Below are 19,819 nucleotides of genomic sequence, written 5' to 3'. Positions count from 1 at the left end.
AGGAAAGACGAGCTCATGAATGGGAGTGCTGTGTGGCTTTACAGAACACACACACTTACTTTCCCAGACTGCTCTGCGAAGCTTGACTTTCCAGTGGGGCCCAGCAGTGCTGGAGGGAAAGGAGGGGGAGGAGGAGAGAGGGAGAGAGAGGTGGAGGGGGGCTGGGGCTCAGGGACCCAGTGATTCACAACAGCATGTGGGGAAGGAAATGACTCATGTGAGCCGAGTGCACCACACATAACCTCCCTGAGAGACAGAGAGAGACTCACTGTGTGTGTGCGTGTGTGTTAAACGAGCATGTTTGAGTAACGTGCGTGTCACGTGTGTGTCAGGGAGCTGTGCCAAGTTTCTCTGTCTCTTTAGACTACAGAGCATGACGTGTCCAAACATGCACATACAGAACAGAACACAGAAAGAGAGAGCTCGTGTGTGCGTGCGTTTTATATACTGTGCTGTAAATTCAGTCTGGATTATACCACTCCCTACCCCCCTCCACACACACACACACACACACACACACACCCTCCCTTTGCTCTCCTTTCTGCATTCTGGGAAGTTGAGTCATTCTGTAACCACAGCTGCAGCATCCTCTCCTCTCGTCACACACTCACTCTGAGTTAAACGAACACACTTGCACCAACACCATTAAAGGGAATAATTCCGCAGAAGAAAATCTAATTAAACAGTGTTTTCTTCACTTTAATGAGGTAGAATATCCAGGGCATCTTTCACTACAGCTACAAAATAATGGAAGTCTAACTCTCATTTATGTCTTTTTCTGGAAATGAAACCGCAACAAGCTCTTCAGTAATGCATGTAAGGACACGGACGTTGCTGCAGTCCGTATACATGAACACGATCTTGAGTGACCTCCAGAATCAGCTTTTACCTTTGGTGCAATTTGAGATCATTTTAGAATTAAATGACAAAAAGAAAGATTGTCTGGATTCACAATACAATGGTAAGGTTGGAGGTAGATTTGGAGCAGATAATAAATGACGATTGTATATAGATCTCATCTGAACCTTATAGTATAGACATAGATCATGGAACTTTTTCAGTGGAAGAAACAGGCTGCTGTTAAACTAAACTAAAGAGGCCACGGATTATTTACATTTAGACCAAGTGGAAAATTCTGTCAAATTCCAAAAACACAGTCAGTTTAGACGATGACAAAAATCTGTAAATTACTCTGAAACCAGTCAGTCAAATAAAAGAGTTGCAAGTCTATTCAGTCATTGTGCTGATGAAGTAAATATGTTACATCCTGGTCTGAAAACCAAATGCTTAATCTGATAATTCCCTCTAAACTCTTTCCTTTTCATCCTCCCTCTGTGGTCCTGGGTTATTATTTAGAACAGGCTCTTCTGAGGGAAAAAACCTCACCTGAGACGCATACACACACCTCATTGATGAATTTGATGCACTCAAGAAACATGTAGTCCTGATGGTGCTCGTTCACCGCCTTCTCCTCCACAAAATGCCGTGGCTCCAGAGTTTGATGATCTGCAGTGGAGACATAACACACACTCGATGCAATTCCTCAGAGTCACCAGCAGATGGCTGTCTAATGCCTAAATTTAGTGCTGCTCATACAATCACAAAACATACAAACAAAGGTTTGCTAGTAATATCCTAGGTCACATGACAATGCCAACAATGTGGACATAATATATCTGGAATGTATTCATACTAAACACAGATACTGATCAGTACATACGGAATCAACTGCATCTACTGATTCAAAAATCTTTAGTACTAAAATCTGGTGTGGTTATGAGCACTCTGGTCATATAAACCCAATCTCATGTACATTACATAAACTCAACTACGACTAAATGCTCCTAATGACTCGGGTCATTCCATCTTATACAATTCAGCTTTTAAACCCTCACTTTATATTTGCCTGGCAATGCCACCATGTGTTAGAAATATATCGATGTTCCAGTTGGGTATCTGAGCAAGGTATCGGACGTGACATTTATGGAAACTATTGGAAGCTGCCGGGTGTTAAATAATAGCTTTCTTGATGCCAGAGGCTTATCACAGAGAAGGCCGGCAAATATTTTTATAGACGTCACCGTTCAAATACAGCTTAAGAAGCACGGAGGACTAACAAAGCTCACACCTAAACTAATAAACCACCATGGTGTGTGTGTGTGAGTGTAACTTGTTCTACAGGTACACACCAAATGGTGCGTTAAAATAGTACTTGTGAATTTTAACGCGCTATACACTCTTCGTTCAATGTCATAAGAACACTGTTGCTAGGCAACTGGGCAACACTGAAGCCGAGCACGAGCAAGCTAACGATTAGGACAAATGATTTGGCTAAGCACAGATAATGCTAAGGCTCAGCCCCAATCAAGGACGACACAACACTGTCAAGAACGTCTATGTTTTTCCTCAAACGTGTCAGTTTTCTTATAAAGACACCACATGACTAACGGTTGATATCAACCTACTAATTTTGTGATTCCATGTCTATTTTTACGATGTGAATTATGAATTGTTGCTGTCTTTTTTTTTGCTGTCTTCTTGACTGCTCGGTAAAATAGACATGCTTATGTATTTCATTTACGTTTGCCTTCATTCATTACTTGTTTCTTACACCACGCCACGGCTGAACGAGGGGGTCACAGGGGCCTCACCAAAAAGCAGCATCTAAAACGGTGGTGGGCAACAATGTAGGTTACCTATGAGCTGGGAACTGCCCCATATGAAGGGCAGAAACTGAAAGTCGTCGAGCCCCCACACGCCCTGACTCCCTGCTGGCTCCATGCGGTATGTCTTCTGCAGCCTCCGCATCACGCGCAGATACCTGGACCAATCGCAGGCCACAGGATGAAACACAACATGTTAGAGTTGACCTTCATGCCACCACAATGGCTGTGAGCATTTACAGTGTTAGCAGCAGCATGTACCTTAGGGGCAGCTGCAGTTTAGATAAAACAGAGATTTTAGAAACACCATCCTGAAATATGTTTACATTGAAATATTTGTGATGTGTGTAGTGTTCCTGGTGCTAATAGCACTCTACAAGCTGACTAGTGTGATGGTGCTGATGGTGGTATTGACATGAGAGCTGAAGCTTTGGGAGCTGATCTGTTTGAGTGTACAGATTAGCAGGAGTGAGAGCCGGACAGACAAAAGCACTAAAGTGCCGCTGCATCACTGTCTTACATGAAGCGAGATCTAAATCCTGCTGGTGCTAATATCAGCAGGAAGTCAGATGGCATTATGGGTTATGTAGGAAAGATTTAGCCAATCTGAATATAGAGTGAAATCTAGCGCAATGAAGTTAAACCTAAAATAATAATTTCATAGAAAAACAGATCTTGGATGTCATTAAAAGAAGCTCTTTATACATATTAATGTGCAAGTTGTTCGTTTTTTTGCTGGGTTTCGCTGCTAACCTGTCAAAGACTTTGAAAATGATGGCCAGCTGGTCCTCCACTCGCAGAGCTCCTACTTTGCAAAGGCAGCAGAGGAAAGCTGCAAAGGCAGCTTCATGGCCTGCAAACACACATACACCATTTCAGCCTGCATACTATGTGTAGCCAAAATGTCACAAGAGCCTAAAGACACCTTGCAGTTGATTACGGAGCTGCTTGAGGCTCTGCTACATTTTTACTTCCACAGTGCCCTCTAGTGGAAGTGTCTACAAAACATGTACACGAAATACACTGAAGAAAAAAAAATTACCCTGGTCAATAGTCATTCTTAAAACATTTGCCACGGTTTCATAATGTCCAAATACACATGACTTTATTCACAGAGGCACAGAAATGGCTGTGAGCAAAGAATACAGGAAAGGAGCAACTGGTAACTGTGCTTGCTCAGGAGTATTTATCCAGCAGTATCTAGTATACTCACTCACACACTCACTCACCTGTGCCATAATCAATCCTAGTAGAGTTGCCTACAGCTTCCTTCAGGTACACAGCGACCTCTGGAGCAGCAGCACCGAGTTCATCGGGAAGAACAGTAGACACCAGAGCCTCAGCTTCCTATGAACACACAAACACACACATTACTGTATATCTGTACAACAAACATAAATCAGTCCCTCCAGGATTTTATGGACTGCTGTACATGATGATTGTCTGAGCCAAAAAGGTGCGATTGTGTTTTTCAAAATCTGTGATGCGGCATGCAGGGTTTTTTGTGTTTAACTTCTAGTTGAATTGGTGAAATTGCAAGCAGATAATTCTTCTTTAAAACTCCTACCAGTGAACACACATACGCAATGACTTTCTATGCTCACTGGACTCTTTTTCTATGATGTTTTTGACACACAAGAATGGAATAAGGCTTCGGCTGAATGATTGTCATCAATATTATGAAATACCGGAGAGACTGACAGAGAAGCCATTGAACACTTTTCCACTAGAAACTGTTGTTTTTTTTTTTCTATGCTGAATAGGCTGTTTTCATACCCGAGTCATTTGAAGTGAAGTGATGTGACATGCGGCTATGTACGGTGATCCATACTCAGAATTTGTTCTCTGCATTTAACCCATCCAAAGTGCACACACACAGCAGTGAACACACACACACCGTGAACACACACCCGGAGCAGTGGGCAGCCATTTATGCTGCGGCGCCCGGGGAGCAGTTGGTATGAAAGGCAAGTTGATGTGGGAAATGATGTCACGGATGAACACTAAGCTCTGAAGGTCATAGCTCTGAATTTCGCTGATATTATCTGGTAAATGAAATGAAATAAAATAAAAAGAAAAAAAAAGAAAAAAGTGTCTCAGACACAGCATTCCATATACCTGCTCGAGTTTGGCATACCAGGTTCGGTAAGCCTTATTGCCAAAGCGGGATGGCTGGTCAATTGGTGGCGTCTCATCTATCCAGCGATCCAAAGTTCCCAAGAGGGACAGCAACTTTTCTACTGTCTGAAATGCCCAAATTGAGGAAAAAAGGAAAATGTATTAGAAAAAAAAAGAACAATCATATCTTGCAGAGGGGAGCACAGAAGCAAAGGGGAAAAGCAGAAGCAATAATTGTGACAGTCGCCTTTGGCTCTACCTCTGATACAGGATAATCACACGTGAGCTTCTTCCCCTTCACCGCCTCGTTTACCGTTAGGATGAATCCAATGTAGTCTGCATAAGCCTGCGCAGAAATAAAGTTCAGTTTCAATCAAAGTCTTTTAGCTACGAATCATGTACTGCTGATCGGCCTGGACGCGTCTGAGGTGTGGTGTTTATTTCTAATGTTCTGAAAGTGATGGAAAATTATAGCTGCTAGCTTAGTATTATTTAAACCCTTCCATTCTTCAGTCTTATATGAGCAAGTGCTTGATGGAAATGAGACAGAATCCAGTCTCTGTCACTACACCTGAGATCTTTTCCATTTGCCCATATCCGGCACCATGCTGATCTCCTTCCTCGGCACCATGAAGCTGAAGCTGGCAGGTAGGGGGAGACTGTCATCTTCAGGAGAGGCATCTGAGTGAAACAGCAGCAAAGCACAAGCTACAGTTAGAGAGCAAACGTTACACAAATTATACATCACCAAGCAAACGCATTAATGTAATTTCCACAGTAAATGTGGAATGTGTAAATGTCACTGCTTGTCAGCTTGACTCCAATTCAGGTTTGCTATATGATTATAAATGATTCTTTCTGCCTCTTGATGGTTATTAGTCCTAATCTCTAAGTTACTTCCGTTGCTGATGGCTTATTTCCTAGACGATAGCTAGTTTATTATACTTTAAAACGTTCTGAAAACCACAGTTTTCATCCGAATGCTGCCATTTCTCAGTGAAAATAAAATATATACACCTTGAATCGATTCGGAGTCTGAATCGTATTCATATGATTCGAATATTGTTACAAAATGCTGCTGAATAAACAAGTTTTTTTTTTTATAATAAATACACAGCTCGGAAAGATATCCATATGATTATCCTTCATCAACCATAAATGTTTACTGACTCAAGCAGTTACACTGATAAACTATACTACATGCTAGATGCTAGGTTAGCATCTTCTTATAGAATCAGACAAAAAAAGTCAAAAATAGCTTTGCTAAATTTTATTTTGGTATTTACATTGCTGCCTACCGAGGTAAACAGAAGTAACAATGTGGTTAACAAATGCAGCACTTTAAACTTCACTGTTAATAACGCGCTAAGCAGTGACAAACATTATTTTCTCCCACCCATTCTCGTAAAATCCCGCCTCCTGCGCTACTATTGGCTATTAAAATTTCCTTTCCTTTTTTCCGATTGATTGATTTTCTAAGGTGCTCGTGGATTTGGCGAATAATTGCGGGTGTGAACTTTATAACCCAATCATAGCGGATGTCGCTGGATTCGTCAAAATACGGGCGGAGAGAAAAACAGCGCTAAGTATACAAATTAGCTTGCTAGTTAGCTACACACTCGATAAACTTGTATGAGGCGTAGTAATTAAAACTCCAGCTTTAAAAGCAAGAAATAACTGCTTGCAGTCTTAAATATGAAATCTTAGCTATAGAAATATAAACACCTCAATACTGAATGATGTTCATGAGGATGTAAGAGTTATTTCATTAAAATTACCTGCCTGCTTCTCGGATTCCGCCATGTTTACTGAGGGCAGAATTTAACAACATGACTTTTCAACTCTAACCTCCATGTACAGCGTAATAAAAACGATCGACATTTGACATTTTTATTTAGTTTTTTTTTTTCTTTTTCCCCGACCTCATTTGTTTAACCTTATTTATCTTCAATTAAAGCAATTTGTGACGTTTTATATAATGTCAGAATATTAAAATCACCTGCATTTTTACAACATCATACTACCATAGGTTTAATATGATATCATTTGATCAATTTTTTTAAAAAAACAGTTAAATAATAAATATTTATGTGCACTAGTTATTGGAATCCAGCTACGCTTTCGTCACATTTAACCTTAGAGACCCTCGATTCTTTGGGAGTCGACTCAACAAATAAACCGACACCGTAGTCGGATTGTGTTTGTGCGTTATGTATTGTTTAGTCTTAACACATCTTTACCTGATTGCCTTTTATTTCTACGAAGAAAGACACAAAAAGTTGTGCTTGTGTTGTGCGTATAATGTGTTTCATACAGTTACAGGGGTGTTAATCTGACCGTGTCGACTCTCGGTTTCCATAGGATTCAAAGAACTGAATCTTTCGTGTTTTCATAACACTGCATTTGTTTTTGGGGGGCGTTTCATTCAAATCACGTCTACTGTGAATATGATGGGAATTTTATCCAGGGCCATGGTGAGTAGTTTCAGCGTTAAATAGTATTTGGTTTCACGTAAAAATGTGGTTCTACCGTTGAAATACGGAACTGGACTAATATTCGTTGCTATGACTTTTTGTACGCTGCTCGGATACTGTAGCTTAGCATATGTGCTAGCTAGCATCCATAGGCCGGAGTAACGGTTTAGGCTTATGTAATCTTGCTAACAAATAAACCTTTGGATCTGAGGTCTAAATTCGACTCATATCCTGTAGCAGTGACCGAGCATGTAGCTGGTTGTTTTCCACAAACAAGTGATTAATAACTTGGCTGTAAACGAGCAGCTGTTTGGATCTGATCTCGGGTTTTATGGGTACAGGTGATCGTCAGGTAAGAATTGTTGCAACAATATTTGCTTTAATGGAAAAGTTTCTTCCTGTTGTGTCGTTTCATCGTGTCGTCGAGTTCGTAATTAGAATTAGAATTCTATTCGTCATGTAGAAAATGGATTTCAGTAGAACTGCTTTGCGACAGACAGCGTCTGCTGAGCTTTTGAGCATCTGAATAGCTGTATAACGTATAACGTCTGTATAACACTGTCTTTACTTTTGTGCCTTTGTTTGCATTGGTTATTTTCCCCCAGACGAAGGCTGGCATGGTGATGCCGTCCTGCCTGGTGAAGCCAGTGGCTTTGACTAAGATACCTGGACGCTATTTGGCTCATCAGGAGTCTCTCCCTAAGCTGCCAGTGCCTCCACTGAAGCAGACATGTGATCGATACCTGGCCACTCTGGAGCCCATCGTGGAAGCTGAGGAGCTGAAATATACCCACAAGCTCCTGGAGGAGTTCCAGCAGCCTGGTGGTGTTGGAGAGAGACTGCAGAAGGGACTGGAGAGTAGGGCAAGCAAGCTAGAAAACTGGGTACGTTATTAACATTGTATAAAACACGGGTCTGGAAAAGTATAGAAACATGATTATGTTTTAGTTATCAAAGTAAGAACCAAGACACTAACACAATAAGACTTCAGCTATGTTTACACTAACAGCCTTCCATTTTTATTTCCTCTGTCTCATCTGGCTCTGCCTTGTGATGTCCACTTCTGACATTTACTTGCTTATATAGAATTTGCACACAATCTTCACTTTTCTGGAGCTGTGTTTAAAACCCACTGACTCAAATTTTCATAAACAGTATTTTTATTTATTCGTTTCTGTCTTTCTCTAGCTCTCTGAATGGTGGTTACAGACAGCATATCTGAACTACCGTTTGCCTGTGGTGGTCCACTCGAGTCCCGGAGTCGTCCTTCCACGTTTACAGTTTAGTGACCGCCAAGGTCAAATAAGGTCAGGTCATGGTATTGATACGCTTGTGTATAAATTGTAGGAAAACATGCTGAACATAATATTAATCCATCGCTGAGATAATACCGTTGGTACATTTTTTTAAGCAAATTTAAAAAAAAAAATTCACACGCTGTTCTAAACAGAGTGGTGAATGTAGAACTAAAACCTGTGTATATGATTCGTAAACATCTCTTTAGGCTTGACTAAGATCAAGGGCTTTTACCAGTGTTTCCAAGACTAATAATAAACATGGCAGGAGTGCAGTGTTGAACTTTGTACACACTAACTCTGGCCAACTAACTCATGAGCTACAGGAAGTGCTGATCTGGGTTTAGTTTCCTTTTACGCAATCTGCTCCGAACTTCCTAAAGACTGATCTCAGATCTGTTTTATCATGTACACTTTTATTGTGTACGCAAGACTGGGCACATGATTGAGCAACACACCAGTATAGACTTCAACCATGATGCTATTCAGACTTTATTTACATCAACCTCAGTGATCAGATCATCAAGTGTACTGCATTAAATACACTTGTGTCACATGCACCTTGTGATCGGCTCTCTTAGAACAGAGGATGTTTGTGCTGCAATGCCTAGCTGCATTATTGCTCTTATTAAGGGTTGAGGATTTAATACAGAAATGTTATACCTGAGACTTAACCCTGGTTATTCAAGCAGGGTTTAGTTTCTATGAAACAAAAATAGTCGACATTATGTCAGCCCCAGCACCATTTTCTGAGAGTTTTTTTTTATAGCTATATTAATTTTATTATTATATTAACACGAGCATGTTATTTACTGGTTATGTGTATTTGTGCCACGGAACTGGTTTCTCAATTCTCATGGGTACTGTTTATTTTAGACTTGATACGTAAGACAATTTCAGCAACGTGGCATAAAGTATTAAAGGAAATGTCATGTTATTAATACAGATTCAGAAAAAGAGGCCAGTTGATGCACTTGATTGCTTAAAAGGGGGTTTGGAAGGGGCAACTTTTGGGTTCAGTGGTATATATTCACCTAGTGGATATACCAGCTAGTTCAAGAAGATTATTATTATAAGATTATTATTATTATAAGATTATTATTATTATTATTATTATCAAGAAGATTATTATTATACTGTAGGACAGAAAACATGCAGCAAATAAATGATCCTGCCATATTCTATGTATAGTTTTAATGCATGTTAAATGAATAGTTTTCCCAGAATTGATTTAATTTTTTTGAGCATCCTTTGCCGTTTGTTTCTCGCAGATACACAGCAAAACTGATTTCAGGAGTTTTGGATTTCAAGACCATGATTGACAAGTGAGTAAGGTGTTTTAAAGTAAAGTGTTTTTTTTTTCTTTCCCAACACCTGAAAGGCTGTTGTATTAAATCCAGTCAGGCAACTCCAGTGCTTAGTATGGACTGGTTTCTAACACAGAACACATTCTGCGTTTCAGTGAAACGTTACCGGTGGAGCATCTTCGTGGGATGCCGCTGTGTATGAATCAGTATTATCAGGTTCTGTCCTCTTGCCGCATACCCGGGATCAAAAGAGACTCGGTGGTGAATCATGCTTTGAGCAGGAGGCCTCCAACTCACATCACCGTGGTGCACAACTTCCAGGTGAGTTTCCAGAGGCAGATCCTTCAAGAAATGCTCCAGTTTTTCAACCAACATAACCCTTTTGTATATATTCTCATTTTTAATGGATATAAGAGATTTGGAGTAAGCCCACTTTGTTAGAACTCATCACACCAGCTCATAATGTTTTATTAACTACATAGCATACACATTTCTAAAAACTCATGTATCAGGAAACTATGATATGCAGTAGGATTTGGGCCAAATCATATCCAAAAACATTAACATCATATTTTTAGTTCAGATTTAGGTCACATTCACATGCAGCACTGACATACATGGCAATTCTGATGCTCTCTTTCTCTCTCTCCTGCTATAGTTCTTTGTGCTGGATGTGTACAACAGTGATGGCACACCGCTGACCGTGGATCAGCTCTATATTCAGCTGGAGAAAATCTGTAACTCTTCCCCTCAGGCTAACGAGGAGCCGATCGGCATCCTCACCTCTAATCACCGCGACAGCTGGGGCAAAGCCTACGTCAACCTCATTAAAGGTCAGAGAAGTGTGTGACCGTAGGTCAAGTGGCCTACAGTAGGAGTATACAGTACTAATTACGTAAAGGTCCGGTTCTATCAGATTCCTTGTTTGCAAAGGTCCACATAAACAGCTGATTAGTGATTAGTTCACAACAATAACTCGGACAGTGTAAACTAGGGCTGGGATGATTCACTAATCTGGCGATTCAATACTATCCCGATACTTTTGTGCCGATTCAATACATATTGCGATTCTGTAGCTATTGCGATTCATTGTTTAAATTGTGATTTTTGTTTGCTTAATAAAGATTAGACAATGGCAAATACTTGATTATACCGTTAAAGAGACTGTATATGAGTTATATTAACAAAAACAATGCATCACATCTTTCTGAATTTTTATTTCAGGAGCGTACACATACATAGTGCATAAAGAACTTTGAACCATAAAACTTTCAAGTACCAAAAACTTGAATATAATATTTAAGTTAAGTTAAATTTTAAATATTTATATTTAATATAATATATTAAGTTCCATTCAATCGCTACATAATGAAGCAGCTCTGCAAGATTTGCCCCTGTGTGATTCATGAAAGGCTCTGGTTTGGAGCATGTGAGGAGACAAATACCAGTCATCTGTAATGTGATGGGCTGTCAGGGTTACATAGGACTCTGTAGCTCGTGATGTCCAGGCATGTGCGACTCGTTGAGCTTTGCTTAAACGTTTTTTTTTTTTACTTCTGACGCAACCTTGTCATAGATTTTAGGCACAACTGTGTCGGCGAAAAGCTTCCTCGATGGAATAACATACCTCGGCTCCAAAGTATGGATCATATTTCGAAAACCTGCATTTTCCAACTCCGAATGTCTTTGCAGATAAAAAGTGCAATCGACTCTGTGATGCGTTTTGCCTTCTTCGAAGTGCATGGTAATTTACTCAATGTTACATCCAGAGTTTGTTGAGATGCTGCAGGTTGTTTGGCGTTCAGCCCGAAATTCAGCTGGGAATGGTGTCAAGCAAAGTGGGTCGTATTGTCACAATATGCTATCACTGTATGGCAGAGTTTTCATAGCATTTTAGTCATGTCCAGTGCAGCTCTTCCTGGCAGTGTGTAAAATCCAAAGTGTTTCCACACTTGTGATTTAAAACGTGAAGGTGCAGAAACAATTCTCAAAGAGGTTTGCTCTCCCCTGCCTCTGTTATGGTTTTGCTTTCTCGCGCCAGCTTAAAACGGATACGACGTCGTCTAATACAGACAACAACAAAATACGTTTCGCCCTCTGTTGGAATAAAAGGTGGTCTTCCCACCACCTCTCTGGAAAAGTAAAATAATTAAATATATATCGATTCTGATCTCAAAATCGTTTTAAAAAGAATCGCGACAGTTTGGTGAATCGATTTTTTTCTCCCACCCCTAGTGTAAACGCTTTTTTGTTGTTGTTTTGTACTGCCATTTCTCTACTGACTAGCGTCATGAATTCTGAACAGATACATTTTATGAGTGGAGAATAAACGCACACTTCACTTCACCTATTATCTTTAAACACTGTTTTCTCATAAATTTCTTTGAAAGCTATAAAATCTCTTAAAGCGCTCACCTGGTGAAAAGCTTTCATGGCGTGACACTTCATACGATATACTGTATATACTGTGCATCTGATCATCACACTCATTCCAGTTTTAGTCCACATGCTGTTAATAACTGTAAGAGCTGTAAGAGCTCCACGATTCTGAGAAGACGTTCCACGAGATGTTGGAGTGCAGCATATGGATTTGTGATCATTCAGCTACAAGAGCAGTAGTGAGATCAATGTCTGATCTCATTACTGCTCTTGTAGCTGAATGATCACATAGTGGAAGAACTTGAGTGTCCTGCACTGAGCCCTGACCTCACACTCAAGGTCTTCTACTCCATCCTTGGTAAACCATGTCTTCATGCTCGGTTTGTGCACAGGGACATTGTCAGGCTGGAACAGAATACAAGGACATCCTATACAGATTTGTGCCTCCAGTAGTTTAGAACATATCCACATATAGTTGCAAAGGGCAGGTTGCTTAAATGCCTTTTTTTTTTAATGAATCAGATAACACCAATAGATAGATATCACTTATCTGTTTTTTTTCTCTTCCAGACCAAACAAATAAGGAGTCAGTGCAGGCGATTCAGAGGAGCATCTTCACCGTGTGTCTGGACACTCCAATGCCTCAGGCTTCGGATGAGATGTACCGCACTCGAGCAGCTGTGCAGATGCTGCATGGAGGAGGCAGCCGGTGGAACAGTGGAAACCGCTGGTTCGATAAAACACTTCAGGTTAGACTAAACTAAATTTGGCTCTGTAAAACAAGTACAAGCTTAATCTTATTCAGTCACTCACTATTTTAGATCAGTATTTATCCAGGGCAGGGGGAACTGACACATGTACTGGGAGGGTAAATTGATAAATAGGTCAAAGGTCATTTGAAACACCCTCCAGTAACCCCGAGTGTGGCTGTTTTGCCGTTTGTAGTTTGTCATAGGTGAAGATGGGACATGCGGTGTGATCTATGAACACGCCCCTGCTGAAGGTCCTCCAATCATAGCGCTGATCGATCATGTGGTGGAGTACACGTAAGTAGCATTATAACAAAGCACTTTAATGCAGATCATTTTTAAAAGCTCGTGCCAGGTTTCCCATTGTCAGCTCTAAGTGTTACATTTGATCCTGTCCATTAGGATGAAGCAAGAAATGATTCGTACCCCGATGGTTCCTCTACCCATGCCTCGGAAACTGCACTTCAACTTCACACCAGAAATTAAAAGTGACATTGAGGAGGCCAAGCAGAACATGAACATGTGAGGATCTCTAGATCTGTGTTCTTTTGATTTGGTTTGAAATTCATTGCAAAGTCTAGAAAGTCCACTTTTTGTTTTTTACATTTGTGGGTGGCTAGTTATTTGGTTAAACTTTCATCTCATACAAAATTTAATGAAGCAAAGTTTCCTGGATTTTAATACTGACGTCACATTTTGGATATTTACCTTACATCCACACGATGCTGGTGGAAAACTCTAATGTTGGTGGTTAGATTTGAAGCATGTGGGACATGAGAGATTATGACAACAACAACAATAATAAATATAATTCACATGCGTAACCTTTTATTGCAACTGAACAAAGAGTGGACAACATCATGGTCCTGCAATTTGGAGATGTCCAGTTTACATCAGAAGCAATTAAGGCGTTGTACATCCTGTCTGCTTCACAGAGCTTTTCCTTTACTCTGGGCATCTCATGGAGCATTAACTTCTGCTTTTAATTATTAATTTAGTAAATATGACTGGAAATATCTGCACTGACTATCAATTCATAGACAGATTCATAGACAGATAATAGAGCATCCACTGATACAGGGTCAGGAGTGGTATAGACGTGCATTCACATTAACATCAAATTGAAGGGGAATAAAATGCCCAGGAAGTACACATGGTGTTAAACCTATCTGCACTACTGCATGCCCATTTTAAAGAACCCAGTTCATGTCATTATTATTTTCTTTTCCACAGATTAGCTCATGACTTGGATGTGAGGGTCATTGTGTTCTGCCACTTTGGTAAAAATGTTCCAAAGTCTTATCAGATGAGTCCTGATGCATTTATTCAGGTGGCTCTACAGCTGGCTTATTACAGGTAAGGCTCAGCAAATAAACTCTTTCAGCTCATGTAGTACAAAAGAACGCTGCCTGCTTTAGAAACTAAAGATTTCCATTTTTTCAATTTGTCTAAGCCAATGATTCCTTTGTTTGTTAAGTATATACTTAGTCATGATTGTAATGCAGGGGATGTGGTGGCCTAATGGTTAACATGTTGGTTTAAAAAGGTTATGAGTTTGAATCCCAGGTCCACTAAGCCACCAGCACTCGGCCCCTGAGCAAGGCCCTTAACCCTCAATTGCTCAGTTGAATAAAATGAGTTAAAAACTGTGTCATTCTGGATAAATGGAACAATACATAGATAAATCTATATACATTATATATCAATCAGACATAACATTAAAACCACTGGCATGTGACACGAACAACATTGATTATTTCACTCAACAGTGTCCAGTGTCCCTGTTATCAAATAGTTAGATATCATGTGAACATTCAGTTCTCAGATTTGTTGTTTTGGCAGCAGGAAAAACATGGCTAACATTGATAGAAAGATGTCACAGCACACTGTGTAAGGCCGATTGGTCAGGGTGTTCAGTGCCCTGACTCCGGTCTATCATTGAAAGCACCTACAGTCAGAATCAGAACTGAACCATGGAGCAATGGAAGAAAGTGCCTGGGCTGATGGATGGCATTTACTTTTACATCATCCGTCACTTATACCTGGGGAAAAGATGACACCAGGATGCACTATATGAATAAGGATAGTCAGCGGAGTTGATGTGTATGATGCTGCAGGGAATGTTCTGCTGTGAAACTCTGGTCTTGGCATTCATGTGTATGTTACTTTTGGCAGCAAGGGGGGACCTACACAATATTAGGCAGGTGGTTTTAATGCCATGGCTGCTTGGTGTATATAGTGGGGCTGGAAAGTTTGGGCACCCCAGATAAAAATTGTATTAATGTGCACAAAGAAGCCAAGAAAAGATGGAAAAATCTCCAAAAGGCATCAAATTACAGATTAAACATTTGTATAATTTGTCAAAAAAAGTTAGATTTTATTTCCATAATTTACACTTTCAAAATAACAGAAAACAAAAAAAAAAAGGCGTCTGCAAAAGTTTGAGCACCCTGCAGAGTTTATAGCATGCACCACCCCCTTTGGAAAGCTGAGACCTGACAGTGTCATGGATTGTTCATAATCATTGTCTGGAAAGACCAGGTGATGTCCGTCTCAAAGGTTTTAAATGCCCAGACTCATCTGACCTTGCCCCAACAATCAGCACCATGGGTTCTTCTAAGCAGTTGTCTAGAAAACTGAAACTGAAAATAGGTGACGCTCACAAAGCTGGAGAAGGCTATAAGATGATAGCAAAGCGTTTTCAGATGCCAATATCCTCTGTTCAGAATGTAATTAAGAAATGGCAGTCATCAGCAACAGTGGAAGTTAAAGCAAGATCTGGAAGACCAAGAAAAATGTCAGACAGAACAGCTCACAGGATTGTGAGAAAAGCAAGTCAAAACCCATGTTTGACTGCACGATCCCTCCAGAAAGATCTGGCAGACACTGGAGTTGTGGTACACCATTCCACTAAGAGATACTTGTACAAATATGGTCTTCATGGAAGAGTCATCAGAAGAAAACCTCTTCTACGTCCTCACCACAAAAATCAGCGTTTGAAGTTTGCAAATGAACATGTAGACAAGCCTGATGCATTTTGGAAACAAGTTCTGTGGACCGATGAGGTTGAAATAGAACTTTTTGGCCGGAATGAGCAAAGGTATGTTTGGAGATGAAAGGGCACAGAATTTAATGAAAAGAACCTCTGTCCACCATCAATCATGCTTTGGTGTTGTATTACAGCCAGTGGCACAGGGAACATTTCATGAGTAGAAGGAAAAATGGATTCAATAAAATTTCAGCAAATTTTGGACGCTAACCTGATGCCATCTGTGAAGAAGCTGAAGTTAAAGAGAGGATGGCTTCTACAAATGGATAATGATCCTAAACACACCACAAAAACACGGTGGATTACATCAAGAGGCATAAACTGAAGGTTTTGCTATGGCCTTCACAATCTCCTGACCTCAACATAATTGAAAATCTATGGATAGACCTTAAAAGAGCAGTGCGTGACAGAAAGCCCAGAAATCTCAAAGAACTGGAAGACTTTTGTAAGGAAGAATGGGCGAAGATACCTCAAACAAGAATTGAAAGACTCTTGGCTGGCTACAAAAAGCTGTGATACATGCCAAAGGGGGCAGTACAAAGTATTAACTCTGCAGGGTGCCCAAACTTTTGCAGATGCCATTTTTTGGTTTTCTGTTATTTTGAAAGTGTAAATGATGGAAATAAAATCTAACTTTTTTTTTTGACAAATTATAAGAATGTTTAATCTGTAATTTGATGCCCTTTGGAGATTTTTCCATCTTTTCTTTGCTTCTTTATGCCCAAACTTTCGACCCCCACTGTACATGGATATATTGATATTTGAGGTACATTTAAAGTATGTCATTTAAATGCCATCTTGTTCTCTGAAAGTTGCCACACTAAATTTGATTGCCTTTTATAAAATAATAATAAAGCCAACTCTTACTTTACCATGAAAAGTTGACAATCTGCCATTGCGACATTGTTTTGCTTGTGTGTTAAGGCTGTATAAGCATTGCTGTGCCACGTACGAGAGTGCGTCTCTGCGCATGTTCAAACTGGGCCGAACAGACACCATTCGCTCAGCATCCACCGACTCTGCCACCTTTGTTCGATCCATGGACGACCCTGACAAGCAGGTTGGTCTGTCTTATCTCGTCACATTTTCAGGCTATGAACGTATACTGTATTTTAGGGGCGATCGAACGTATACAGTATTTTCCGCACCATAAGGCGCACCAGATTATAAGGCGCAGTCTCAATTACGGGGTCTATTTCTGTACTTAACCCATACATAATGCGCACCGTATTATAAGGCGCATGCTAAAACATACGGTCTACAAAAAAAGGCAACAGAAGCAAAACAGTGATTTTAGTTGAACTTTATTCTACTATTTAACAATACACACACATTATTTATTAATCAATCTTCTCCCACAAATCCATCAGAGTCCTCATCTACTGTGTCTTCTTAACTTGGCGCAGTACATTTTCTTGCTTCCTCCACTTCCGAACCATAGATTTATTGATGTTGAATACTTTCGCAGCTCTATTCCCATTTACTACCGTGTAACTGATAGCCTGTAGTTTGTGCCTCGTAAGCATCTGATTTTTATTGGCGGATGGCAAACCAACTTAAGGTGCATTTACCGCCACCTACTGGACTGGAGTGTGGAGCACATAATGGTTAGGAAGAAACAAATGTTGTTTTGCAACATACCGGTAATATACCTACCGGGGGCGTGGTGGAGGTAAGCGTACGTACTGTACGTATTACGTAATGTCCTCTGATTGGTTTATCGCTGCCAGCGTACGTAGTGTATGTATTACGTCCCTGTGTCAGCGGGAAATGCTCAGACAGTCAATCGAGCGGAGCGCTTACCAAAGTCACACAACATTTTTACAGATTTTTGGAACTTGGTGCACACAAGGCGCACCGGATTATTAGGCGCACGGACGATTTTTGAGAAAATTTAAGGCTCTTAGGTGCACTTTATAATGCGGAAAATACTGTAAATATGATTTAAAATGAGCTTAAAATCAGAAGTAGCACAGCAGCACTAGGTGGAATTTTTGTAAAGATTTAGATTATTAGTAAATAAGTTTACATTTCCTCTTGAGATGACTGTGTTGTTTTCTTAAACAGAACTCAGAGAGGGTGAGACTTCTGGAAAAGGCAGTGAAGGCCCACAGCGCGTACACAGACATGGTGAGTGAGAAAAAAAGTCTTTATTTTTTGAGTGTAGCCCCAACTTGTGTACAGAATATCAGTGTGTGTATAGTCACAACATATTAAGCTAGAGAGCCGATTAATACGCACCCAATTACATATTTTTAAAAATATTTTATTTAAAAATAATACATAATTTATTAAAGAATCTTGTCAAAATGTCCTATAACTCCTGCATAGATATTAAGTTTAGGAAACACATTTCAATATACTTGCTTTTAACACTATTGAACATCACAGTGTCTTTGTGTATATTTGAGTAGGCGGTTCGTGGGCAAGCCATTGACAGGCATTTGCTTGGCCTGAAGCTGCAGGCTGTTGAAGACTTGCCAACCCTGCCAGAAATCTTCACTGACACGTCTTTTGCCAAAGCCTACCATTTCAGACTTTCCACCAGCCAGGTACAAACTTCGTCTTTTAGTTTGGTGTATAGATTCAACGTGTAACTTCTAGTAGGGATGTGGAAACTCAGTGGTTGAGGTGTTGGGCTACTGATTGGAAGGTACCAAGGTGCCATTGCTGGGCCCCTTAGCAAGGCCCTCAATTGCTTATTTGTATAAATTGAAATAAAAAAATGTAAGTCACTCTGGATAAGGGTGCATTACATTTGTACACATTCTCTGACTTCTCTCTCCTTTAAATTGTCTCCTTGTCTTCTTATTCTCCATCCAGGTTCCAGCTAAAACCGACTGTGTGATGTGTTTTGGCCCAGTGGTACCTGATGGCTACGGCTTCTGCTACAACCCTATGGAGAAACACATTAACTTTGCAGTCTCCGCATTTAACAGCTGTGCAGAAACCAGTGCCACGCGACTGGCCAATGCTCTGGAGGAAGCTCTGCTGGACATGAAAAGCCTGCTGGATCAGACGCGCAAATCCAAACTGTGAGGACAGCGAATCTCTCCTGACTCTGTGGCTATTACCCTGAAGTCCATGAGAGGACATCAGGTTCAAGATGAACACGATGAAGATTGTTTAATGGAGCATGTGTCAGTCACTTTGCACAGAGAGCCAATGTTTGAAAAGAGAACCCTTCCTATATTGTTTTACAGATCTGTAGACTGAAGTAGGTATTTGAAATGCCAATTGACTGGTTATTATTTCAGCACTAGGTACAAAATTGCCCAATGAATTACTACTTTTCATCCACCATGCAGTAGAAATGATGTCTCTTAAAAACTGCATTTAATGTCATATTGATCTTAAATTATGAAAACTGAGAATAAGTAATAAATCAGTTTAGCGGGACTTTTTATGTGGTAAATTGCCATTATGCTGCTTTGTGTGTGTGTGCGTGTGTGTGTGTGTGTGTGTGTGTGTGAATGAGTGAAATGATATAAAACTTAATTTGAGTCATAATATTATGATCCACTTTAAATACTGGGCAGAAATACTAGGTTGTCTCAGTGCTCGGTGATTTGTACAGGACTGTACTGTAAATTATTTAACATACTTATAATGAGTAGTACCATGTACTGCATTTTCAGACTGTAACCTCTACAGCACTGCATGGACACTTTTTTTTTATTTTTACTATTCATTAATGTGCCTTTTATCTACTACAAGTAAGGAAATAATTTCTTCTGAATGTTCATTCATATGCTGAACAATTAAAGAGATGATTTTAAAAGTCA

General features: G+C 40.1%; 2 protein-coding genes across 5 annotated transcripts in view; one reads left to right on the top strand and one right to left on the bottom strand.

The window, feature by feature from the left end:
- Positions 1-6,695, bottom strand: part of ptpa (protein phosphatase 2 phosphatase activator) — a 15,684-nt gene extending 8,989 nt beyond the window's left edge. Inside the window, exons 1-8 of one of the 2 annotated variants that reach the window (XM_027165423.2) lie at positions 6,560-6,695; positions 5,353-5,462; positions 5,041-5,127; positions 4,782-4,907; positions 3,893-4,010; positions 3,417-3,516; positions 2,697-2,821; positions 1,406-1,506 (exon numbers count right to left, since the gene is read on the bottom strand). In XM_027165423.2, coding sequence (XP_027021224.1) covers positions 1,406-1,506; positions 2,697-2,821; positions 3,417-3,516; positions 3,893-4,010; positions 4,782-4,907; positions 5,041-5,127; positions 5,353-5,462; positions 6,560-6,584 — 792 coding nt within the window. In that variant the 5' untranslated portion in view covers positions 6,585-6,695. The remainder of the gene's footprint in view (positions 1-1,405; positions 1,507-2,696; positions 2,822-3,416; positions 3,517-3,892; positions 4,011-4,781; positions 4,908-5,040; positions 5,128-5,352; positions 5,463-6,559) is intronic. The other variant, XM_027165421.2, reaches the window with a different exon arrangement.
- crata (carnitine O-acetyltransferase a) lies at positions 6,345-19,819 on the top strand. 3 transcript variants are annotated; one of them, XM_027165420.2, is made up of 14 exons: positions 6,345-6,367; positions 7,861-8,139; positions 8,444-8,562; positions 9,822-9,875; positions 10,013-10,178; positions 10,516-10,690; positions 12,807-12,985; positions 13,182-13,282; positions 13,388-13,507; positions 14,219-14,341; positions 16,959-17,094; positions 18,102-18,164; positions 18,449-18,586; positions 18,858-19,819. In XM_027165420.2, the coding sequence occupies exons 2-14, from the start codon at positions 7,873-7,875 to the stop codon at positions 19,071-19,073; spliced, it is 1,857 nt and encodes a 618-aa protein (XP_027021221.1). In that variant the 5' UTR covers positions 6,345-6,367; positions 7,861-7,872; the 3' UTR covers positions 19,074-19,819. The 3 variants fall into 3 exon arrangements, with proteins under 3 accessions (XP_027021221.1, XP_027021219.1, XP_027021220.1); XM_027165418.2 differs by lacking the exon at positions 6,345-6,367 and adding an exon at positions 6,959-7,255; XM_027165419.2 differs by lacking the exon at positions 6,345-6,367 and adding an exon at positions 7,449-7,607.

This window comes from Tachysurus fulvidraco, chromosome 26 (genome assembly GCF_022655615.1).
Source record: "Tachysurus fulvidraco isolate hzauxx_2018 chromosome 26, HZAU_PFXX_2.0, whole genome shotgun sequence".
NCBI classification, from domain to species: Eukaryota; Metazoa; Chordata; class Actinopteri; order Siluriformes; family Bagridae; genus Tachysurus; species Tachysurus fulvidraco.
Note: the sequence above shows the minus strand (reverse complement) of the source record. Positions and strands in the feature narration are given on the sequence as shown.

Coding starts and splice junctions, on each gene's coding strand:
- crata (XM_027165418.2), top strand. CDS start 7,229: ATGATGGGAATTTTATCCAGGGCCATG. Junction 10,179..10,515: donor CCGTGGTGCACAACTTCCAG/GTGAGTTTCCAG, acceptor CTCCTGCTATAG/TTCTTTGTGCTGGATGTGTA. Junction 13,508..14,218: donor GCCAAGCAGAACATGAACAT/GTGAGGATCTCT, acceptor TCTTTTCCACAG/ATTAGCTCATGACTTGGATG.